Source organism: Miscanthus floridulus, chromosome 8 (assembly GCF_019320115.1).
Source record: "Miscanthus floridulus cultivar M001 chromosome 8, ASM1932011v1, whole genome shotgun sequence".
In the NCBI taxonomy this organism is placed as follows: domain Eukaryota; kingdom Viridiplantae; phylum Streptophyta; class Magnoliopsida; order Poales; family Poaceae; genus Miscanthus; species Miscanthus floridulus.
Window position 1 is genome coordinate 36,519,857 of NC_089587.1, and position 25,439 is coordinate 36,545,295.

At 47.1% G+C, this 25,439-nt stretch overlaps 1 protein-coding gene across 1 annotated transcript; it reads right to left on the reverse strand.

Annotated features, from left to right (window-relative positions):
* Positions 1 to 8,946: 8,946 nt before the first annotated feature.
* Positions 8,947 to 11,984, reverse strand: LOC136471626 (probable polygalacturonase). Its single transcript, XM_066469374.1, has 5 exons — positions 11,426 to 11,984; positions 11,189 to 11,309; positions 10,282 to 10,456; positions 9,932 to 10,002; positions 8,947 to 9,812 (listed from the first exon to the last, which is right to left on the reverse strand). Exons 1-5 carry the CDS (start codon positions 11,783 to 11,785, stop codon positions 9,181 to 9,183), a joined length of 1,359 nt encoding a protein of 452 aa, XP_066325471.1. The 5' UTR covers positions 11,786 to 11,984; the 3' UTR covers positions 8,947 to 9,180.
* Positions 11,985 to 25,439: the final 13,455 nt, after the last annotated feature.

The window sequence follows — 25,439 nt, forward strand, 5'->3', positions numbered from 1 at the left end:
TATCTCATCTTTGAGGCAAGCTTGTATAGCGCGTTGGTAGGTAGCCCCGGCGTTCTTGAGCCCGAACGACATGGTCGTGTAGCAGTAGACGCCGAAGGGCGTGATAAAAGATGTCTTGATCTGGTCATCCTTTTTTAGAGCGATCTGGTGATAACCAGAGTAGCAATCGAGAAAGGAAAGGAGCTCGCAACCTGCGGTTGAATCTACAACCTCGTCTATGCGAGGTAAGCCGAAGGGGTCCTTAGGGCAGTGTTTGTTGAGATCAGTGTAATCAATGCACATTCTCCATTCATTATTCTTTTTGCGTACAAGAATCGGGTTGGCTAACCACTCTAGATGATACACTTCTTTGATAAATCCAGCTACCAAAAGCCGTGTAACTTCTACCCTAATCGCCTCCTTTTTGTCGCGAGCAAACCATCGTAGCTTCTGCTTGATAGGTTTGGCCTTGCCATTGACATTCAAGGAGTGCTCGATCAAATTCCGAGGTACACTGGGCATGTCAGCAGGTTTCCATGCGAACACATCCACGTTGCTCCTTAGGAACCTGACGAGCGCGTCTTCCTATTTGGGATCCAGGTTGGCCCCGATAAGGGCCGTTCTGCTAGGATCACCATCGACCAGCTGGATCACCTTGTGCTCCTTGGACTTGATGTTCTTGCATGGAGCCTCGAGCTCCGGGATCTCTAGGTGGTTGGTCGAGGTCTTCTTGGCATCGTGCATGGTCTCGGCCATGCGAATAGAGAGGTCGTGAGCCTCTGCTATTTTGAAACTGTCGTCTTCACAGGTATAAGCTACGTACACGTTGCCTCAGAGGGTTAGAACTCCTTTCTTGGTAGGCATCTTGAGCACCAGATACCTGTAATGAGGTATGGCCATGAACTTGGTGAGCGACGGTCGACCAAGAATAGCATGGTAGGTGCCGTCGAAGTCAGCGACCACGAAGTTGACGTAGTCGGTATGGAAGTGGTCCGAGGTCCTAAACTGCACAGGTAGCGTGATCTGCCCGAGAGGTGTAGAGCTCTATCTGAGGAGAACACCCCAGAACTGTGCCTCATACGACTTGAGGTCCGCCTGAGCTATCTTCAGGGTGGGCAGACTATTCTTGAATAGTATATCAATGGAGCTACCGCCGTCGATTAGTACTCTGTCGAACTGAACCTTGTTGATACAAGGATCGAGGACCAGGGGAAAACACCCTGGCTCAAGTATTGCGACCCACTGGTCGTTTCTGCTGAAGGAGATTTCGCGGTCAGACCACGGAGGGAGCCACGGATCGGTGAGGAGGTTGTCGGTGTTGGCAACGTTCAAGCAAGCGCGGGCGAGCAGCTTGCGTTCTCGTTTGGTCTCGATGGACACCTTGCCTCCGATGATGGTGTGTACGTGATCGGTTGGCTTGACGTACTTGTGACGAGGGTCTGCATCGTCGTCGTTGTTATCCTCGTTGCGTTGTTCCCCTATATCGTTAGGCTTGTCGGATGTATCCGGAGCCTGTTGATGTGTGTAGATAGACTTGAGAACGCGGCAATTCTCCATGGTATGGTTTGACTTAGGATGGAGCTGGCAGGGCCCTTTCAATGCTTTGGCGTAGTCGTCTTCGTAGTTACGACGTCCACCACCCTTTTTAATGGTGTTGACCTCGCTGTCGTCTTCCCGAGCATGCTTGCTCCTATAATCGTCACGGCGGTTACGCCGCTGATTACGTTGGTCACGATGGTCGTGGGAGTCATTGCGCTGGTTGCGGCGGTCAAAATTGTCGTTCCGACCACGGTTGCCGTGGTAGTCGTCGCGGTGTGGGGGGTGGTCGGAGCGTGAAACCCTTGCTGCTTCTTCAATAATTATCTTTTTAGCGTCGTCGGCGTCCGCATATTTCTTAGCGGTGGCCAGGAGCGCTGTGACCGATTTGGATCTCTTGCGAAGGAGCTTGTCCCTTAGGGCGTCGTGGAAGCGGAGGCCAGTGATGAAAGCCTCGATTGCCTTGTTGTCAGAGATTGATGGGACCTTGATGCGCATCTCCGAGAAACGTCGGACGTACTCACGCAGTGGCTCATCTTTTCGATCTCGAATCCGTTGCAGATCGTATTTGTTGCCTGGTTGTTCACAAGTAGCAATGAAGTTGTCGATGAAGGCTTGCTTGAGCTCCTACCAAGAGTCAAAGTAGTTTGCCAGCAAGCTAACCAGCCATTGGTGACCTGCATGGCCAACAACGACTAGGAAATAGTTAGACATGACGTGCTCGTCAGCCATGGCTGATCTGCACGCAGTTTCATAGAGCATGACCCATAATTCGGGGTTTTCCTTACCGTCGTACTTCTGAAGTTTCTCGAGCTTGAAATTCTTGGGCCATATGACTTGGCGAAGGTGTGGAGTAAACTACTTCAAACCCAGTGGGCCGTGGGCAGTGTCATATTCCATACGGCGATAACTTTTGTGGGATGCTCGATCGTTGGCTCTCTGGTTGATGCGAGCGCGCAGATCGCGTCCATTGAGGTAATGGCGGAGATCGTTATTGCCATCGCGGCGATCTCGATTGCCATCTGGATTAGCCCTGTGACCGTGGTTATCGCAGCGATTGTCGTGGTTGTTTCGGCGGTTATCGTCCCGGACGTCGCGGCGGTTGTCGTCCCGACGGCGGTTGTCATCCTGGCCACCATCATGGCCACCGTTTCTGCCTTGCCAGTTGTCTGATGGGTCGTTGTTGCGCGAGCCACGTTGGTTGAGTGGCTGTGAGCGACTTGGGTGCTGGCGGCTGTGGCTTGACTCGACTGAGACGGATGGAGCCCGGGCTTGGTTTACAATCTCTATGGTCCGGGCCATAGCAGCTGTCAGATAGGCTTGTATTTCATCGTGAACCACTTGGGTTTCCGGGGTGTTGGGTAGCCGTTGCATTGTCGCCATGGCGACGGCTATGTTGGCGCTTGGAGTCCTGAAGACCTATTTGTCCCCCACCCTATCGAAACATCATTGAGGTCATGTGGCTGGACCCATATGCGTCGTGCCTCCTGGTCTACTTCGGCTTCGATTTGTCGGCAATTAAACCGGTCAATATTGTGTGCTTCGCATGCAGTCCTTTCTTGTTCTATTTCGCCAACTGCTGGCGGTTCATCATTGCTGACAACATGGATCAAATCCCCTCATCTTGGCGGGAAAGACGAGAATTGTGAGAACCCTGGGGCATGGTCTGGGATATCCAGATCGTATTTGACACCTTCATCTTTGTGATGCTGAAGCTCGGTGTGGACAGATGCATTAGATGCAATACCAGACGAGGAGCTGGAGTCGCCCTCTTGGACTATGTGGACGGATCCTTCTTGATAATCTTCAATCCGGATCATGTTGACGAAGTTGCGTGGCTTCGGCCAAGGTCGGTGCATAAAACACAGATCCAAGCGGCGTTGTAGGTTATACGCATAGCTGGAGGTAGCGTTTTGTAGGCCATAGGGCTAGACCTGGTGGTTCTCTGTTGAGGCTTCGTACTCAGAGAGCCGGAGACCCATCGCGAAGGCTAGCCGACGACGAGCGGAGCGCCTTTCAGGAGTAGATATGACCACGAGATCTGTACCAAGTCGTGCAGGACGACTGGTCCAAGCAGGTCGGGTAGATCTATTGTGGGGAGTGGTTACCTGCTCATTAGGTTGACTTTGAATCATACTTACCAGAGCTAGGGTTTCAGCGAGTTTGGTGCTGACCCGATCGATGGAGTCGAGCAGGTCGGTGTTGTCGATCTGCTTCCCTTTGTAGCGGGGAAGCGGATGATGAGTTGTCGGCGTGGCTGAAGATGGTGTAGGTGTGGTCGGAGCCAGATGTGTTGTGGTCGGAGCCAGATCCATCATGGTCGGAGCCGTATCCGTCGTGGTCGGAGCCGTAGCTGATGCAGGTGAAGCAGTGGTCGGCACAGACTGAATCCACGCCTCCTCCGGGGTCATGGCGATGAAGTCGTCGGAGCCGGTGGTCCAGGTGATCTAGCCAACGGTGAACATGAGGCCGTTTGGCGTAGCCATGGGGCTAGAGATGATGACCATCTTGTTTGCTTGGAGAGCAGTACGCACACCCCCTACCTGGCACGCCACTGTCGATGAAATATGGTCAGCAGTCTACCTAGGGGTATGCCCAAGGTAGTAGATTGTCGGCAGACAGATGCGCAAGCCTTAAACAAGATGGTGACGCAAGACAGACACGAGGTTTTATCCAGGTTCGGCCGCCAAGAAGGCGTAATACCTACGTCCTGCGTCTGATTGTATTGCTGTATGTCAATGAGAGATGTTTTTTAGAGGGGTCCCCTGCCCGCCTTATATAGTCTAGGGGGGCAGGGTTACAGATCTAGAAACTAATCCTAGCCAGTTACAACTGCCATATGTGGCTGGATAAGGATTCCTATTCTAACCGACCAGGATCTTGCTTGATCGCCAAATCTGCCTTGACTCCTTGCGCGGGACTCCGATCAGGTTGGCCGGGCCACGCGTCGTCTTTTGGTGGACCGAACCCACTGATTCGGGCTGGCCCAAGCCTAGCCGTAAGGGTATAGGGGTTAATACCCCCACACTTAGTAATGCTTTCTGCAGATGCAGTAAACCCACAAGCCAGATAGCCTTGCATACCCTTAGAGTCTTTTTCTTTCCTCCTGTAGGGTAAGTCTTGCTGAGTACAATTAAGTACTCAGGGTTTTATTTCCCTCTGTTGTAGGTGATAGGTGGATGCTAGAGCTGACCCTTGTGTGTGGATTCCTCCTAGTGGGCTCAGAGAGGATTCCTTTACGCTGCGATCATAGTTTTTATTTATAACTCTCCCTAAATGTTTTTACAAATGGAAGTTTTATAATCTGTTGTCATAGTTTATATATCAATGCTTCATCATATCATGAATAGATATTTATTTCCGCTATAATTCTGATCACATGTTCATATTTCACTATTATAAATAATAAATATTATACTCTGATGTTGCTTGAAAAGTGATGTAAGAAATGGCTAATAATAATGTAAGCTTTATTCCCTCATTTGTGATCCTAATGGAAAAATGTGGATCTTCGGGTTCTCCCCTGGGGTGTGCTCGATGGAGCTGCGTAATTTGGTGTCCTCCCTTGAGTACTTAGTGTTTAATGGAAGACGAGTACTCCTAGGAGGCATTAGATTAGGCGCATTTGTCACACTCTCTTGGCCATTTTCATTGACATAGCAACCTAGTGAGCTAAGTTAAAGCCCTCCCACTCATCTCCATCATTGATTCATCATCTTTGTGAGATTGGGATTGAATCCAAGTGCATTGTTTGAGTGATTGCATCTAGAGGCACTTGGTGATTGTGTTTCGCTGTGGGATTTCGCTTGTTTCTCTTGGTTGTTTTCACCACCTAGACGGCTTGGTGCAGCGAGGATCATCGAGCGGAGGAAGGTGATTGTCTTTGGCTCCGATCGTGGTGATTGTGAGGGGTTCTTGACCTTTCCCCGATGGAGAGCCAAAAGGTACTCTAGTGGATTGCTCATAGCTTATGGATCCCCATCTTGTGTTGGTTGTGCGGCACCCGTTTGTGGGTTAGACGTGTGATGCCTATTAGCACATGAACCTCTAAGTGGGTGAATCGCTACAACGAGGACGTAGCTTGCCAGCAAGCAAGTGAACCTCGGGGATAAATCATTGTGTCATTATTATCTCTAAGGATTTCATTGGTATTCATTGTGATTGATTGATTGTCTCTTGCCACGGTAGTGTATCTTCACTACCTCACTCTTGTGCTTATCTTTCTTAGTGTAGCTAAGCTCTTTAGTGTAATTAGTTTAGAGAGCTTGTGTGTGTCATGTCCAATGGTTAGTGAGGCTCTTTAGTTAGTCTTTGAGAGCTCACTAGCTTAGTTGTAGTGACATAGCCTCTTTGTGTGAATTAGATATCATAGCAACTAGAATTGTGGATAAGAAGCTTGCATTTTTAGTAGAATAGCGCAACACTCACTTCGCCGTTTAATTGACTAATCACTTGGCTTAAGTGTTGTTGTAGAATTTTTAATAGGTTATTCACCCCCTCCTCTAGCCATTAGGACCTTTCAAGTGGTATCGGAGCCAGAGACAAACACCACCCTCCACTCGATGATCCTCGCTGCCCCAAGCCGTCTAGATGGTGGCAACCACCAAGAGAAACAAGCGAATCCCGTAGCGAAACACAATCACCAAGTGCCTCTAGATGCAATCACTCAAGCAATGCAATTGGATTTACTCTCAATCTCACAAAGATAATGAATCAATGATGTAGATGAGTGGGAGGGCTTTGGCTGAGATCACTATGTTGCTATGTCAATGAAAATGGATAAGCGAGTGAGTCCAAGCCGGCCAAATGATATTTATAGACACCCCAAACAATAGAGCCATTGGCTCAATTATTGAGCAGTCTACGCACTGACTGGATGCGTCCGGTGTGGCGACCTGACATGTCCGGTCGCAACATCCGGTCGCTCCACGAGAGCCACGTGTTCCCTTCAAATGAGTTAGTTGTTGGCGCCCCAACGGCTCTCTCTGTCACGCTCTGACACAACTAATCGGACGCACCGTTAGAAAGTGATTGGACGCAGGGGAGGCAACGTTAGGTCGAGTCCAGAGAGCTCCCAGAGCTGCTCGAAAGCGACCGAACACGTCTGATATTGCCGACTGGATGCAACCAACGTTAGGTCACACACGCTCGCGTGTGTTGCCCCCTCTGACTGGACGCGACGCTCAGCGTCAGGTCACTCAAAGTATTGAACGTCTGGTCACGTCGAAAAACTACACCGAGAGGTCCAGAGCATGACCGGACGTGTTAGATCGCTACTGAACGGACGCACGCCAGAGTCCGGTCACCTCTGCCTTAGTCGCTCACCTCGGGTCCAAATACCGGACGCGTTCGGTCAACCTGTGACCAGCGCGATCAACTCCTTTTAAACTCCAACTTCTCTACCCTTGCTCAAATGTGCTAACCATCAAGTGTATCACCTTGTGCACGTGTGTTAGCATATTTTCACAAATATTTTCAAGGGTGTTAGCATAAACTAGAATCTAAATGCATATGCAATGAGTTAGAACATCTAGTGGCACTTTGATAACCGCATTTCACGACGAGTTTCACCCCTCTTAATAGTACGACTATCTATTCTAAATGTGATCACACTCGCTAAGTGTCTCGATCACTAAAAATAAAAACTCCTATCAATTATACCTTTGCCTTGAGCTTTTTGTTTTTCTCTTTCTTTTTTCCAAGTGCAGCACTTGATCACCATGGCCATCACTATCTTCATGATCATCATCATTTGCTCCATCACTTGGAATGTGTTACCCTATCTCATGATCACTTAGAGCAAAGAGTTAGCACTTAGGGTTTCATCAATTCACCAAAATCAAACTAGAGCTTTCAGTTGTCCGGTTCCTGCCCAAGGCAAGACCCGGTACATAACCCATACTTCTGGGCAATTATTATGTTTGTTTGCTCATTAAGTTTTGAGAAGAAAGATTTACACCATCTGATATAGTTTTGATTAGAAACAAAACTTTTTTTTATTAAAATATGGATTAGTTAATGGTACAACTAATTATTTCATCAACCGAAATTTTGGGCAGGTTATTGTCTAATGAAATCTAAACAAATGTATTTATGTAATTCGTGACGAGGGTTGCCGTGTGAAAAATCAAGAGAGGTCTCCCTCATAATCATGGGCGGCAGACAAATCCTTGGCATATTGATAAAAAAAAGTTACGGAGGTTGATATGATGCGTCAAAAAGGCTACAAATGTCGATATTGAGTCAGAGAAACATATGGGTAGTATGAAAAAATAAAGTTATGATATATTTATATCTAAATATTTATGCACTTTGCAACGGAAGAAAAAAAATATGCCAAGTTGTATTTTAATTCGATATATGTTTAATAGGACATTGTTATTTATTGACAACATTAACTTATATTATGGATATGATGGTCATCAAAAAATAAATTATAAAAGCATAAAACATAAGATATATACCGTTTATATTATCGTTTTGCATGAATATATAATAGTTTTCTCTCTCGTTGCAACACACGGGCATATTTGCTAGTAACTATTAATTTGCAGATTTAAGGTCCGTTTGGTAGGGATTCGAATTCTTCTATAAATGTTTTGGATCAAGATTCTCTTAGGAAACGTTTGAAATGATGAATCAGAATATGTATGCTGGATTCTGATTCACAAAATGGTTTTTCATATAAAAAATCATATGAATGAAAATATGCTTCAAAAGAGTTTCAAACTTTTTTTTGACAAACAAACAACATAAATACAACCCATTTTAACTTCTTGTACTTAAAATTGATTAACTGAAAGAAAAATACGATGTGAAAAGGAAGAATCTCAATCACTATGAAACCATATTTCACCGCCTCAGACTATCTCCAACAACATCACACAAAATACAAGAATCATTCCATGTTTGGGTAGCGCTACGGGCAAAGGATTTAATACCCATTTTTTGTCATCTCCAGCAACAGGACTCAAAAGAGAACTCTTTCTATAAATGAGTCTCCATGAGAGATGATACTCATATTTGGATTGTGCCTCTGCTGTAACCCAAAATAGGTATCGTATATAGGTATTCTGTTGGAGGCTAATACAGTACCATCCATGACTCATTTTGGGTTTGGGTCTCCATATGGGTCATCCATTGGAGACAGTCTCACATCGGTAGGCGGCGTATCGTGAATCGTTCCAAACCGTTCAGAGCTGAATCTTTTTGTTTCTATGTTGTTTGGCCATGATTCTACCGATTCTTGTAAGAATTGGAAAGGATTCACGGTGCCAAACGCACCCGCCTTTAATCTCAAACTTGAAAGTGGTTTGAGCACACCCCTCGTGAAAATATTAACCATTCAAGGACTTGAATAATCCTCATGAACAGAATTAAACAAAGAAGCAAGGTGCACCTTCAATACCCAAATTTGATCCCAAGCTCACACCAATGATGTACTTTATCATTCAGAACAATATTGCCATCAGTGTACCACAGATATTTGTACTAGGATTAAGCACACACCGCAGTTAATTAAGCATTCTGAACGATTAGCAGAGGAAGCCTAAAGTAATCCAGTGAGGCACGGAGAGACAGACAGACATCAGTCTCACAGACAAGTAAAACAAAGCCCAAACTTAAAAGCACACCCATCGTCAGCACTTAGCTAGGCATCACTAATTAGCTGCATGACGAGCCCGCGGACGCGAAGCTGGTGGCGAGCTCGGCGCAGGGTGACGGCTGCACCCCGAGCGCGGCGCCGCGCACGTCCCTGCACCTCCAGGCCGCGTCGTTCCGCCACCCGAAGAGCTTCACATTGGAGAGGCAGATCCGCGTGAATGGCGAGCTCCTGATGCCCTCCAGGGACCCCGGGTGCTGGACGTTGACGCCCCACACGTTCCTGATGCGCACGGCGTCCACCAGCGGCACGGCGAGCTGGCTGAAGTGCGCGTCGGGGTGGTCGCCGACGTCGCCGGCGATGCGGACCCCTTCGCGCACGCCGCTCATGCGCACGTTGTCGACGGTGACGTTCCGGATGTAGCCTCCGCGGCCGACGTTGGTCTTGATGTGGATGCCGTAGCCGCTGTCGAAGATGCTGCAGTCCTCCACCAGGACGTCGCGCACCCCGCCGGAGGCCTCGCTGCCGATGGCGATGCCGCTGAACGGGGACGAGCCCCGCACGCGCCGGATCGTGATGCCCGAGCTCGGGCGTCCGTACGCGATCCCGTACTCGTCCCACCCGCTCTTGATCGCCACCAGGTCGTCGCCGGTGGATATGTACGAGTCCTCGATGCACACGTTGGAGCTAGAGTCTGCATGCACCAGGAACTTCAGTGTTGCTGTCGTCGTCTGAATTGTCATGCCGGCTTAGGCACCATGCAAGTTTCTTTGAGCATGTGCCACAGACAGGAGCTGTAGATGCGTAGCTTACCTGGATCGATTCCGTCTGTGTTTGGGGAGTCATGTGGCGCCAAGATCATCATGTTGGTTACAACCACATTGCTGAAAGAAGAAATGCATGCATAGCATCAGTGTTTCTTCTCTATTTTACCAAAAGGTAGTATGGATTGGAACCGAACATCGTCCAATTTTGGTAGCAATGGTTCAGGATTCTTGATTTTTGGCCATGGACTTTATTCAAAATTCCAATTTTGTTTGCTCGTGGAATTTTCGTGCAAGGCTGGCTGAATAGAAATTCTGTTTCCAGAACCACACTGACAGTAAAAGCTGAAATTAAGTCACCACAAGTAAATATTTTCAGGTAGTAGAAAGTGCGCTTACTCGCAGTAAACAGGATGGATGTTCCAGAACGGTGAGTTCTTGAGAACGACGTTGGAGATGTGAATGCCGGTGGAATGCATGAACTCCACAAGGTTTGGCCTTGTGTGCTCAAGAGTCCTCCGCCTCCACATGTTCCACCACACCTCACCTTGCCCGTCGATGACTCCCTTGTCACCTAAAAATAATGAGAAAAAGGGGCGGAATCACAATCCCAGATGATAGTGAATTAACTTGACCATTTCAGTTCTCAGAATTGGTGCGAGTTAACAATTCAGCATGGCACCATGATAGTACAATTAATTTAGGCTCTGCTGTCTGCCAGTACTATAGTATGGGCTTGAAGCTTACACATATTCGGTGTAACTTATAAATCGGCTGATGTTGTTTCGTTGTAAGAGAAAAACACTGTATCATGGCTGATAAGCATGGCTGATACGATCAAACGAACAGGGTGTGACTTTGATCCGGTAGTAAATAATTTAACAAGCCACTGACAAAAGTGCTGTCTGTGACTGTGATCCAGTAGTAAATAATTTAATCAGGGGTACCATACCACAAGACATCTCCCATCTGAACTTGTGCTACCTAATCCGCCCAGTTTCATGCAGTGCGCATTTTAGTTTTAAAAACCCTAGATGTTTGTAACTTCTCCTCGATAGGAGTAAGCTTCAGTTTTGTTGTCACGAACTCTCATGCTGCCTTGTGAACCTTTTGCGTGGACGCGCGGTACACACTATGTCAGTAGCATGGCAAATTTGTTTGTGCAGGTCTGCAGGATTCGGTCTTCTCCGATGAGGAGACCTGGTGTCTGTCTGCCTTTGTCCTCCCAGATACTCACGGGCACACAGTAAGCAACAGCGCAGTAAGCAGAGGAGGTAGCCGAGCGAGCAAGGGAGGCTCAGGTCACCTGTAATGACGACGTCGCGGAGGCCGTTGCCGTGGATGAAGCTGGCGTACCTCGGCCCCGGCAGCTCCCTGCCCCGGCCGTACGACGGCAGCGGCTCCATCAGCGGCCACCTCCTCGTGTCCTGCGCGCGCGGCCGCCCATGCATTGCACACATCACTTTCGTCAACGAACTCGAAATCGACACATCCATTGCACACGGTGGCAATGGCTCGTACTACCTACTAGGCTACTACGCACCTGGGTGGCCTTGAGCACGGCGCCTCTGGCGAGGAAGAGCGTCATGTGGCTGGTGAGGTTGAAGCTGCCGGTGAGCCAGGTGCCCGCGGGGACGTGCAGCGTCGTGCCGCCGCGCCGGCGCTGGTGCTGGATGCGGTACACGGCCTTGCGGAACGCCCACGTGTTGAGCGTCCGCCCGTCGCCCACGCCGCCGAAGTCGGTGATGGATATCACCTCCGGCCGGTGCTTGGCCGGGGCCACGCCGGCGCACGTCGCCGCCGCCGCCGCGGCGTCGCACAGCACTACCGCCACCACTGCATGGAGCGCGGCGAGTGCACAAAGGACGGCCACCGCTGAGCCGCGCCACGACGCGGCGGCCATGCTGCCTGCCTTGCCTTGTTGTTTGCAGTTGCAGCGAGAGGGGAGAGCAGGGAGAGGCCAAGCAGAGGGCTCCAAGAAGAGCTTTTTCTTCCCCGGCGTGTGGCGAATGGCTGGCGATCCCTAGGAAAGCTTCGTGCCGGTCCAGGGAGGAGGGAGCAATCCAAATCTCATCGATTGGGTTTGGGCTGGTGGTGCTGGGGGGTAGAAGAAGGGAAGCTCCAAGTGCAAGAATCCAGGACGGGGCGAGGAGAGCCAAACAGATGAGTCCACAGCAAGGGATGGCACGAGGGAGTGCTTTACTTGATAGAAAATTACACAAAATTACAGGATCACTCGCCATAGATTTAGCACGTAAATTAGTATTTGATGAAGTGTAAATCCTAAAACATATACTAGTACGGGATTAACAGATAGAGTGAGAGAGATAGGGATCGAGGAGGTGCAAACCATCGGCCGCCTTCCTGAAAGACGAGCTGGCCATGGGGTTGCTTGACGGTGGCGCGGTGAAGACCGACGGTGAAGGCGATGTCGCGGTGGCGGTGGTGCAGAGGCGACGGTGTTCGGTGGCGGTTTTTCCATCGCTGGCAGCACCCCCTCTTACATCGTTTAGGGTTTATGGACTGTAGGTGGGGCGTCTGGCGGCTCAGGTGAACCTCGTGCCTTGTGTCCCGGCCCTCACCTACATTTTTATGGCACTGTGCGACGGGGGCCCACCAACCATGGAACAGTTAGGCGTCTCCGATCAGGGCGTGGATCCAAGGGCCCAATTGGCTGGCCAATTGGTTGGAGATCATCTAACATTCTTCCCCTTGATCTTACCTTATGTCTTAAACTCAACTTACTTACTTTATCTTGTTCTCATTCCATCATGGTTCAGTGCATAGAGCGTGACTCATCGTCACGGTCAGTTGCTATTATATTAAACAGCTACAATGCACATCTCTGTTTTGAAATAGATTCTCAACTAGGCCCTTATTATCCAGGAATCATAGGCTTTTTCTTAAACCCATGCCGGCTAAGTGTTCTCTGAACACGCTGGGTGGTAAGCCTTTTGTAAGCGAATCCATGAGCATCTTTTCTATTCTTATATGCACAAGACTAATTATATGATCCCGGAGTTTGTCTTTCACAACATAATACTTTATATCAATGTGTTTGGCAGCACCACTTGACTTATTGTTGTGAGCATAACATACTGCTGGATTATTATTGCAGTATAGCTTGAGTGGTTTATGTATGTCATCTACCACTTTCAACCCGGACATGAATTTCTTCAGCCAATTCACCTGCCATGTGGCCTCATAACATGCTACAAACTCGGCATACATTGTGGACGATGTAGTGACGGTTTGCTTTGAGCTTTTCCACGATAGTGAATATGTATCCTGACATGGACTTTCTGTCATCTCCCACATAATCAGAACCTGTATACTCCTCTATGTGCGGGGAATCAGATCTTCTGTATGTTAGCATGAGACTCTTCGTACCTTGTAGGTAACGCAAAACTTTCTTTACTAATTTTCAGTGTTTTATTCCTGGATTACTCTGATATCTGCCAAGTAACCCGGTAACAAATACTAAGTCAGGGCGAGTACACACTTGAGCATACTGTAAACTTCCGACAATTGAACTATATGGAACCGCTTTCATTTGATCGATCCCATATTGGTTCCTAGGACATTGAAATTTTCCATACCTGTCGCCCTTGACTATGGGAGCAGGTGAAGACTTACAATTTTGCATACTATATTTCTTTAGAAGTTGTTCTAAGTATGCCTTTTGTGATAATCCTAAAACCCCCTTTTCTCTATCTCGGTGAATCTCTATTCCTAGAACGAATGAAGCTTCACCGAGATCCTTCATATCAAACTTAAAGGATAAGAACTTCTTTGTTTCTAGTAGTAGATTAACATCACTGCTAGCGAGCAAGATGTCATCCGCATACAAGGCAAGGAAAATGTATTTCTCATTCTTGAACTTTGCATAAACGCAATTGTCCTCTATATTTTTTTGAAACCTAAACTTTCTTATTATACTATCAAACTTCAAATACCACTGTCTTGAAGCTTATTTTAATCCGTAAATGGATTTCTTCAGGTGGCATCCCATACGTTTTTTTCTTTCCACAACAAAACCTTTCGGTTGCGCCATGTAAACATTTTCCTCCATATCCCCGTTTAGGAACGCCGTCTTTACATCCATCTGATGTAATTCTAAATCGTAATGTGCTACATGCGCCATTATGATTCTAAAAGAATCCTTACAAGAGACTAGAAAAATATCTCATTATAATCTATGCCTTCTCTTTGCGTGAAACCTTTCACCACAAGTCGTGCTTTAAACCTTTCTATATTCCTTTTGGAGTCATGTTTAGTTTTGTAGACCCATTTACAGCCTACTGTCTTGGCTCCTTTAGGAATTTTTTCTAAGTTCCAAACACCGTTGGTTTTCATTGATTTCATTTCATCTTCCATGGCTTTAAGCCACTTGGATGAGTGAGCGCTTCTCATGGCTTCTTCAAATGAGGTGGGATCACCCTCTATTTAAAATTTCTCACATTCATAAACTTCGTAGTCATCGGAAATGGTTGATCTTCTGACTCTTTGAAACCTTCTAGAGGCCTCGTTAGATGACGCTTGTTCTATATGAGGCTATTGTTGCTCTCCCTCATGTGTGACAACGAGTTCTAGGAGATCCTGAAGGATAGGTTCCTCATGTTCATTCATTGTTGCCACAGGAGAACTAACAACAGGTGTTGTTACTACAGTGTCTTTCACTGATGGTACAACAGCAACAGGTAGCGTGAAGAATGGCTCCTGAACAATAGGAGTGGGCACGTATACCAGCTTCTCTTCAAAACTAATTTCTCGCGCTACCATGCTCTCCCTGATGATATCATCCTCCAAGAAGACATCATGTCTTGTTTCTACAAACTTCGTTTGTCTATCAGGACAATAGAAGCAATAACTTTTTGACTTTTCTAGATAGCCAATGAAATGACAACTGACTGTCTTGGAGTCTAGCTTCTCTATGTTTGGGTTAAATTTTTTTGCCTCAGCTGGACAACCCCACACACGTAAATAGTTAAGTGAGGGTTCCTTTCCAGTCCACAACTCATACGGTGTTTTTGGCACCGACTTGCTTGGCACTCGATTAAGAATATGAATGGTGGGTTTTAACGCCTCCATCCATAAACTTATCGGTAGGGTAGAGTAACTTATCATGCTTCTCACCATATCCATTAAGGTACGGTTGCGTCTTTCAGCTACTCCATTCTGCTGAGGCTCGCCCGGTGTAGAATACTGGGCTACTATGCTATTTTTCTATAAGAACCTTGCAAAGAGTCCAGGAACTTGGCCATATGGGGTGTGTCGACCGTAGTACTCTCCCCCATGGTCGGACCTTACTACCTTAATCTTTAAGTTGTGCTGATTTTCTACTTCAGCCTTAAATATCTTAAATTTATCCAATGCTTCTGATCTTTCCTTAATTGGATAAATATAGCCAAAACATGAATAATCATCTGTGAATGTTATAAATGAATCATAACCATCCACACTCTTCACAGAAAAAGGACCACATATGTCTGTGTGAACTATTTCTAAAATTCTTGCGCTTCGTTTGACATCTTTCTTTATTTTCTTAACGTACTTTCCTTTTATGCAATCTATGCACTGTTCTAAATCTGAAAATTCTAAAGGCAGAAGAATTGATTTCTTAATCAATCGCTCTATTCTCCCCCTCGAAATATGGCCTAAACGACAGTGCCATAATTTCAAAGATGCATCATACACTCTCTTCTGCTTATTTGTTGCATTCATAGATGAGGAAACATTCTCATTCTCAGTGCTCACAGCATTCACATTCTCAGAAAGTGATAATACATAAGGCTTGTCTTGTCGGAAGGCAAGACCAACACACTTATTATTATACACAATCCGACATTTGTCATTACCAAAATGGCAATCATAACCATCATCGTCAAGTCGTGAGACACTTATCAAAGTTTCTACGCAAAGAGGATACATAAAAAATATCTGAAAGCTGAAGTCTAAATCCATCATCTAATTCTAGAGAGAGATCTCCAATGGCTTCAACTTCAGCTTCAACTTCATTTGCTACTTTAATCCTTCTTTCTCCTCTTTGCAGGGTTCTCCTCGTATGAAATCCCTGTAATAAATTTGCAACATGAACAGTTGCACCTGAATTAATCCACCAAGTAGATTTTGCATAACTTAAATACAAGGATTCACCTATGAATATAATGAAATCATCACCTCTCTTCAAAAGGCTCTCCAGGAAGTCTGAACAGTCCCTCTGGTAATGTCCATGCTTCTTGCACCATTTACACTGATCCTTTTCAACTTGAGCATTATTGTTCTCCTAATGGTGATCATTCTGAGAGGCTTTGCCTTGAGGTTTGGCATTCTTATTGAAGTTCTTCTTCTTGTTGTCCTTCACAAGGTTAGCAGAGTCACCCTGTAAGGATTTTAGCCTCTTCTCTTCTTGAACACACATTGCGATGAGCTTCTCTATATCCCACTTATCGGGCTGCATGTTGTAATTAACAACAAAAGTTTCATATTCCTTTGGCAAGTAAGCAAAAACCAAATGAATCAAGAACTCATCTTTGAGCCCCAAATCCATTGGCTTCAGCTTCGAAGTCGTGTTGCTCATCTTCAGTATGTGCTCTCTAATACCGCTACCAGTATACTTCTCATTGAACAATTTCTTGATCAAAATACTGGCATAAGCCTTTGAAAAGCTAGTGAACTGACTCTCCACCTTCTTAAGATACTATGTGGAGGTATCACAATCTGGAATAGACCCTCTTATTGCATCTGAAATTGTGGACTTAGCCACCATCAAGCACTTGCGGTTTGAAATGTCCCATTTCTTGCGTTCGAGATCATACTTCATCTGCACTTCTGCATGATCTCACTGCCGAGTAGTGAAATCAGCATCAGTCTCATTATCTTCCCTCACCAGGTCCACTGGCTCAGTCGGACACGGGAAGGTAAGCGCTAGGTCATTTTCAGACAGCACAAGTGCTAGTTCATACTTCTCTCGCCATACCCTGTAGTTGCCCCCTTCAAGAGGCGGTATGTGCAAGATAAAAGCCATTGGATTGAGTCCTGAAAAATAGTGTCAGAGAAAGTGAGAAAACATGACATAAAGATTGCATGCCTTAATTTAACGTTGGTCAAAACTAAACATACAACCTTCTTATACACTAATTCTACATCACTGTTGGGCAGAAATATAATTAATGCAAGAAAAAACATATGAATAATCATTATAATATTGCTATTATCAACGTTGGTCAGAAAATAATAATATTATAATTTATTGAATAAAATTCAACTGCTCTTCAAATTAAATTCTCCCGTTGGTTCAAATTTAATTAGAAGATAATAAACTTTAACATTGCAGCGGAAACATGGAAAAATTCTTTATCTATTTTTTTCAGAAGCATTCATCTACTCTGAACAAATTATCTCGTTGGTTCAAATTTTGAACGAGATTTAAACTAGTCAAAAAATCATCAAAATTTGCTTCTAAAAATTAAAAAAACAAACAAAAAAGTTACTATGCAACTTGGGCCGAAACTGCTTGCGCGCTGGGTACTATCGCGGCCCAGCAGCGAATCCAGCCTGGCCTGCTCTGCTCTCGCGCAAGTTGTGCCTTCCCAGGCCACAACCCAGGCCTGGGCCGGCAAAGTCACTCGCCGCGCTCCCGCCTGGGCCAAAACTCGGCCCGTTCGCTCTGCACCGTCCATCTTAGATCGACGGTCAAGCGCGCTCCTCGGCGGAACAAAAATGGCACGCGGCGCCTCTCCCTCGAACCCTAGGCTCATTCTGTCTCCCTCCCTCTTCCTCTCTCTTCACAACGAGCAGCAGCCACCGAGCGAGAGCCGAGAGGTGATGGCGCCGTCGCCGGCCCCCTCGTCGGGTCATGCGCTCCCCAGCGGGTGAGCACACCACCATCGAGCGGCCTAGCCGCGGCGCCCTTGGCCAGAGCTAACGCAAGCCCGACAAGCAGCAGTGGCTCGGCCTTCTTCTCGCGCGCCGACGGTGCAGCAGCGAGGTAAGCCGTCTCCCAAGCCCTTCCCCTTTCCCCTTCTACTCTCTGATTGGATCTTGCTCTATTCTTCTTGGATCTTGTCCAATTGGGGTTTAGGGTTAGGGTTAGGTCGAGTTAGGGTTAGGGTTTGAGTACTGTTCTTCTTCCCCGAGCTGTCTACGCGGGTTAGGGTTTGAGTTCATTCTCAAAACCGAGACCCTTTCTTACTCCTTTTCTTCACCCGATTTGGGTTTAGGGTTCGATGAACCCTCTGCTTAGATCCGAATCGAATCTCTCAACTCGTTCTAATTGCTGCTACTTGGTTTTCTACTCCGATAAGCTAGATCTACGCCTAGTTAGGCCTCCGATATCATTGATAGAGAATTACAGGATCACTAGCCATAGATCTAGCACATAAACTTACATTTGATGAAGTGTAAACCCTAGAACATGTACTAGTATGGAATTAACAGATAGAGTGAGAGAGAGATAGGGGCTGAGGAGGTGCAAACCATCGGCCGCCTTCGTGGAAGACGAGCTGGCCATGGGGTTGCTTGACGATGGCGCGGTGAAGACTGACGGTGAAGGCGCTGTCGCGGTGGCGTCGGCGCAGAGGCGGCGGTGTCTGGTGGCGGTCTTCCCATCGCTGGCAGCACCCCCTCTTAGATCGGTTAGGGTTTAGGGACTGTAGGTGGGGCGTCTGGCAGTTTAGGTGAACCTCGTGCCTTGTGCCCCTGCCCCACCTCTTTTTTTATGGCGATGTACGACGGGGGCCCACCAACCATGGAACGGTTGGGCGCCCCCGATCAGGGCGTGGATCCAAGGGTCCAATTGACCGTTGGTTGGAGATCATCTAACATTACTTTCACCACCAGCTTTCGGCGAGCGATGAGAGTGAGGACTGAAGAGAGTGAAGAGGAATGTGCCTTGTCATTTGTGAAGAGAGCCAGTTTTGGTCAGCATGCAACTTTATGCACATCTTGTTGGTGCACGCACATATGACAGACAGGAGCAGGACTGACATATACATACCCCAGATATCATATAAATTATATGGATGATCCTACCCACCGCACTTTTGAGTGGCCATCCTCAGGGTTGCCAATTTGCCAAGGTAGATATCAAAACAACCCAAAAAATTCCTCTTGCAGCAACATCTACATCATGGTGTATGGTGTCCCAGCTCTTGTACTAGCTGTTTGGGTAACTACTAACAACCTTTTTGTGAATAATTTGTAACATGAACTGATCTTATCTTGGCTACTCCCTTTGTTCGCCTTTCACACCTCAATGCGCATGCACATCTGCTTTATTTTCCCTTGCCTTTTTGGGCATATGGCAGCATATGGTAAGGAAAAGATAGGGCGCTCCATCTCTCTCATATGAGCACTACATATACTCCCTCTGTCCTAAATTATCTGTCGCTTTTTGTTTTCATGCCGTAAATTTAACTCGATTTGTAGAAAAAATTATGTAACATTTGTATCTCCAAAATAAATTTATTAAAAAACTAGATTCAAAGATCTTTCCAATGATACCATTTATGTACCATAAATATTATTATTTTTTAAAACCAAACGGAGGGGAGAGATTCCCCACCAAATTTTCATTTCAAACGAGGACAACACTCCATTTAACTGGAGTGAGCTGTAGCGTTACAGGAGAGGAGATAATTGCGCCAGTCGTTTAGACTGTTTACATGGTCAGCTTTCAGGCGCTTGCGCCAAACTACAAAATCATTGCAAACTCTAGAGATTACAGCACGGCTGCTAGAGGGTTCGTTCCTGAAGATTTCGCCGTTCCTTGCATCCCACAATCGCCACAGAATTGTCAGCAAGATGAAGGGCCAAATGCTTGCATCAAGGCCGGGAGGAACATTGGAGTTCCAGATTTCAGCATCAGAAAGGGAAGCTGTATTGCTTAGTCCAATTTTCCCCTAGAGATCTGCACTCGCCGAGCAGGCGAAGAACACATGGTGTCGGTCCTCAAGTGATGCTGAACAACGCTGCCAGCGGTCATCATCCACAACATGCTTAGAGTGAAGATTAACTCTCGTACTCAACCTGTCTTTTGAAGTACAACCAGGCGAACACTTTAACCTTGTTCGGCACACGAGTCCCCCAAATGCGACGCCCGTGCACATCTGGAGAGTCGTGTGTGCAGTCAAGCGCGGCGTAGGCATCTCGGGCTTTGTAAGGCTTGCCGGTTAGCTTCAGGAGCCTAGAGTCAGTGCCATCTCGGAGGTTGTATTCCTGCAGACAAGAAACGAGGATGCCTAGCTGTGCACTAGCAGCATTAGTAAGCCGTGGTCGTAAGCACAAATCAAACCCATTTTGAAAAACATATTGCACCGAGACGTTAGGCCCAGTGGTATGGGAGAAGAGGGCGGCGTGGGAAGAGCAAAGGGGACCATCAGGAAGCTAATGATCAAACCAGAAGGAAGTAGAAGCGCCATTATATACATTAACAAATGTAATGGATCGATATGTGTTGAGCTCATCAGTAATAATTTTTCAGAGGTAGCTATGTATTTTTTAATATATATTTTGTCAAAGTTGTTTATCGCAAAGGAAAAACGACCGATATTTTGGATGGGAGGGAGTATACGGTTTCTTCTCGCTCAGGATTCACGGGCTCTAGAGGCCTGGAGGGACGACGAGAGACGACAGCCGAGGTCAGGTGCTCCGCAATCTTATGTGCGTGCCGTGTATTGTTTGATGGACCACAGCCAATTCCTGTAGTTATCTCTTCTTGGACGCTTGCGCGCATGCATTTCACAGTAACAGGCTAAACCCCACGGGTACTCCCTCATATCACAAATATTGGACGATGTAGCAGTGACATGGGCAGATTTAATTGATCATGTGTAACTTTCTACCATGTATTTCCTTGGATCGTTAACATACGTTTTAAAGGTCCTGTTGTGTCCAGAATCTTTTGATGTGTTTGGTTGGGGAGCGAGGTAGAATGGAATGGTTCTATTCTAATTTTTAGCACCGGAATGGTTTCATGTTATGTTTGTTTGCAAGGATGGAACGGCTCCTTTTGTACGTTTGGTTGGAGGGATGAGATGAAATGAGATAACAGATTGGTTAACGTCGTCAACTGTAGGGCCCACATGTCATAGAAATAGGAGCTTCTCCCTCCTCCGTTCTTTTCCAACCAGCACCACCGGAACTCCTTGCTCATGCTGCCCAGCTAGCACCGCCACCCACGCCTGCTGCAGCCCCACGTGAGCTCGCGCCGCCGCCCACCTGCGCGAGCTCGTGCCGCCGCCCGTCCGGCTAGCTCGCGCCGCTGCACCCAGCCCACCCACCGCGCGCCACCGCTCGCCAGTTGGGAGCCAAAGGGAGCGAGCGCGTCCGACGTCTCAAAAGGAATATTCTTAGGTTGGATGGCTCCATTCTCATGTCACGTGAAGCAAACAGCCTAGAAACTGGATGGAATGGCTCCATCCCACCCCCATTCCATGAACCAAACCATCCTAAGAAAACCAACACTTACTAATATCCTAAAAAATAATAGCCTTTTTATGGCCCTTACGAGATACGAAGCGGTTCACCAAGCTATGGCTTTTTTAGGTAGACACAAAATTTCAGTACCTACTCCCTGTGTAATTTGGTGGTACATTTTGGTCCCACCTAAGAACCATAAACTGAACCTTAAAAAATATACTACCTTCAAATCCTTGATAGAGTTGTCTTAAATCAAGCTTTTTAAAATTGATTAAATTTATAGGAAAGTGTGCAAAGATTTATGATACTAAAATAGTATCATTTGGATTGATACACCATAAAATATATTTTTTATAATGTGCATGTTTGGTTTCATAATTTTTATTTATTATTTTCTATAAATTTAGTTTAACATAAAAAATAAATTAAGATAATTTTAGAAATTAATTATTATTATTATTATTATTATTATTATTATTATTATTATTATTATTATTATTATTGTTGTTGTTGTTGTTGTTGTTGTTGTTGTTGTTGTTGTTATTATTATTATTATTATTATTATTATTATTATTATTATTATTATTATTATTATTATTATTATTATTATTATTATTATTAAGTGAGTAATATAAGTGAGACAGGTTACTCCAAAAAGGTCACTACGGTTATGGCCAAATCCCATTAATACTAGAAAGTGCTGCGCGGCCTTGCCGCGCAGGCCCAGTATTTGGCCTCGAGCGGCGTCCTTGATGTCTCCCTGGCCATCGTCTTGCCGAAGGCCTCGTCGAGTGTCAATAGGTTTATATAGTCTAGGCAAAAGTGGCTTTGGATTAGGCCAAAGCTTCCATTTGTTGCAACGAAGGAGCATTGAATCAAGAATACAGTGATAATCATAATGTCGGGCCAGGCCTTGAGATCTTGCAAGTATATGTTGCCTCCTACAGAAGACTGGCGAAATAGATCAGCCAGAGAATAAGCTATAGTGGCAACCATTTAACGGTAGAACTCCACGCAAAGCAATGCGATTGAATAACCTTTCTTAAATACAAGCTTACAGATTTGGACAAATGTTCCATCACTGGAAAAAAAAAAAAAACTACTGTACTTTCTTGTGTTTTATATTTTAGAATGGGAGCTTGTATTGTGAACTTCATAGCCAAATGGGAGGTTGTGGCTGTCCCTTTTTTTCATCATATTGCTTAATTAGAAGTACTACGTAGCTATTTTACTTAGAAGTCTTCGTTTGAACCATAGCATTCTGAAAAAGTGCATGGCATGTGTCTGAACCTGCAAACAGGAAGTAGATATGTAACTAAAATTGTGGACTTCAAATCTCAAATTAGTTTGGAGGATGCGGGAAAATAGCTGCTCTAGGTTATAATTGACGGAAATGTTGCTTAAGAAACATTCAAATTGAAGTTGATAAATAAGATTAGGCCTTTCCAGGACAATTAGTACAAAACATTCCCAGTATATGCATGGGTGATGACACTTAACACACCTGGATGACAGATCATGGCGTGTGCACTTCAAACGAGACTCCAGCTGCCTCTGGTATTGATTAGTGCTACAATCCATCCTCTGCATGGTTACGGGTGTATTGCTTCAAAGATCAGTAAGATGAAATCTTATTTTATAACATTGATCAGACCATTAACAGTAGGAACCACAAGATGTAAACACATTTTAGTCTGCATAGGCCAAAGGGATGAATACAGACCTCTGATGCCTCTATTGTCAAGTATCAGAATACACAGGACAACTGAGAAGGCAGATGAAAATGTTGCATATTGCGATGGCACACATCCTTCTTTATAGTATCCCAAATTACCATAATTGTTTTTATTCAGATTTGCACCAAGGTAATAAGTTTGCAAAATGAGCGAGCTGCTAATTTTTGGACATTGCACGGTATGATAGAAGACAAACATCACAGATTGATAACAAAAGGAGAGGAAAACATGGCAACGACGGGACCTGCAAGGCTATATGCAAAAAAGATATTAAGAACAACTCATGCTTATGCCCAATTGAGTACCTGAGGCTTTCTCAGTATCAGTAAACACAAATAGTCACTATGCAAACGGAACCTTCTGCAGTGTTAGCGGATTAGTGTACGCTGGGGCCGTTGGCCTGCTTGTAAGCCCGTTTGTAATGCGCTGGACGCGGTCACCATGATCCGATAGACATGGTCGCCGCTCTCCCGCAACGCTCGCCACGCCACGCACGTCCCCGCTCTGCGCTAGCTCGCGTAGCAGAGTCCGTTGAGCCCAAGACTCTTCTGTACGTGTATAAGATTGTACACCAGATATCAATACAACTCGTGGTTGATCATTCTTCCTCTTTCATGCAGGAAGGCAAGAATAGAAATCATATGTCCTGAACTATCGACAAAGGATTCATCAGGAACCCTAGTTTAATTACAGATTATATGGAGTTTCCAATCTTTAACCCATTACCTTGCAACACGGGAAGTTGTATCTTCTCGTGGGCTTTACTGTGCTCCATGGCACCCCGGGCTGCTCGGTGCTCCGTTGGTTTGCTGAGCTGCGCCGGCCATCCGATGTACCTGTGCCATTCATTCGCGGCGCCCTGCTCTATTTTTTTCTATGGGTTGCAGTGGAGGTTCAGGTCCCTTTGGATGGGTGACGCCGCCACTTCTGTCGCCGGAGCCGCAAGGCCGAGGCAGTACGCTTGCCGTAGTTGGCGGAGCGCATGGCGAGGCCTGACTCGCGGAGCCAGGCGGCGGGTGGCCAGTGCGGCGAACAGGGCGAGGCCACAGCGGCACACAGTACGGGGGATAACGTCGTGTGGGAGGACGGCCGCGGTGGACACTCCCAGCGGGACATCAGCGACGGGGGGCGGGGGGGTGGGCACTGGTGCGGCCGACCGTCTACCTGAGCCCCGCCTCGGCTTCCCCATATCCGCGCGCGAGGGGCTGCAGAGGAAGGAGAGGAGGGAGAAGGGAAGACGAAGACGTGCGGAGGGAGGAGCCAGCGGCGTGGGCATGGGGAAGGGAACGGGAGGATCGCGACCGCAACGCCAAGGGCGCCAGGGACGCCATGGCAGGGGCGCAGCGGCAGCGGAGCAGAGGACCGGCTGCCGCCGACCGGCCTGGGGCCGACGGTGGGCGATTTTTAACTTTTTGCCATATGTACGCATGGCACCTCTCGGATTGCTAGTTTTATATGTTGAAACGTCCAAGATTTTGTCACTTTTTCTGATGTGGCACGCCACACGGGCATGCCAGCGTAGCAGCGCCCATGAGAACCACTACTAGGCATGGAAAAAGACAGTTTCGCTCCTGTTGTTTCTCCTCTTCCATTGGCTGACACGTGGGCCCCATATGTCAGCTCCTCCCTCAACCTCCGGCCATCACCATGCCGCTAGGGAGGGGAGGAGCTCGTGCAGCCAGCCATCACACCGCAGTTGCCCGCGCTCGTCGGAGCCAAGGCCACGATGGGAAGGGGCCACGCGGTGGGGCTCAAAGGACTGTAGTAGATCGATAGATCGAATGATCAGGTTTAATTCGACCAAACGCACTACTTTGGACGCAGGCAGTAATAAGTTCGGTAAACATGCTTGTATCTCGTACGAAATGGGTTGGGTCACAGGCCAGAACAAACGAACGGAAGTGAGGTGAGGTTAGGCAGGCGGCCACCCCGTGCCACCACGGGCAGACGTGGACGCTGAACCAGAGGCGGACGAGTTAGATACGTTCCGCGCCGCGCTTCGGACCAGGGAAAATTTTAACGATGCGTACGAGCACGCGATCGACGGAAGGCCGGTCCGCGCCCTCTCAATCACCAAGCCATTCCCGCCACGCGGCGCGCGGGGCCGCGGCGACCCAGCTCAGGCACGCTACGGCCGCCGGCCGAGACGCCCGCCCTCCGGTTTGCCATCGTTCGCTGACTTGTTTGCCCGGGGCGTGCGTGCGTGTATACAGGATACAGGTCGCGGCGGGCTCGCCAGCGGTGGAGCTCGCCCGCGGTGACTCGCGCGGCAGGGCTCGCGTGCGGCGTGCCATCACCGGTGAAGCAGACACCCACAGGCGCCGCAGCAGCGAGAGCAGAGGACGAGAAGCAGCGGAGGCAGCGGCATGGTGACGGCGGGAGGTTGAAGGAGGAGCTGAC

Excerpts from the sequence above, each read along its gene's own strand:
- LOC136471626 (XM_066469374.1), bottom strand. The coding sequence starts at position 11,785 with ATGGCCGCCGCGTCGTGGCGCGGCTCAGCGGTGGCCGTCCTTTGTGCA. Across the intron at positions 10,457-11,188 it reads CCGCGACGTCGTCATTACAG|GTGACAAGGGAGTCATCGAC; the intron begins GTGACCTGAGCC and ends CATTATTTTTAG. Across the intron at positions 10,003-10,281 it reads ATCCATCCTGTTTACTGCGA|CAATGTGGTTGTAACCAACA; the intron begins GTAAGCGCACTT and ends TTCTTCTTTCAG.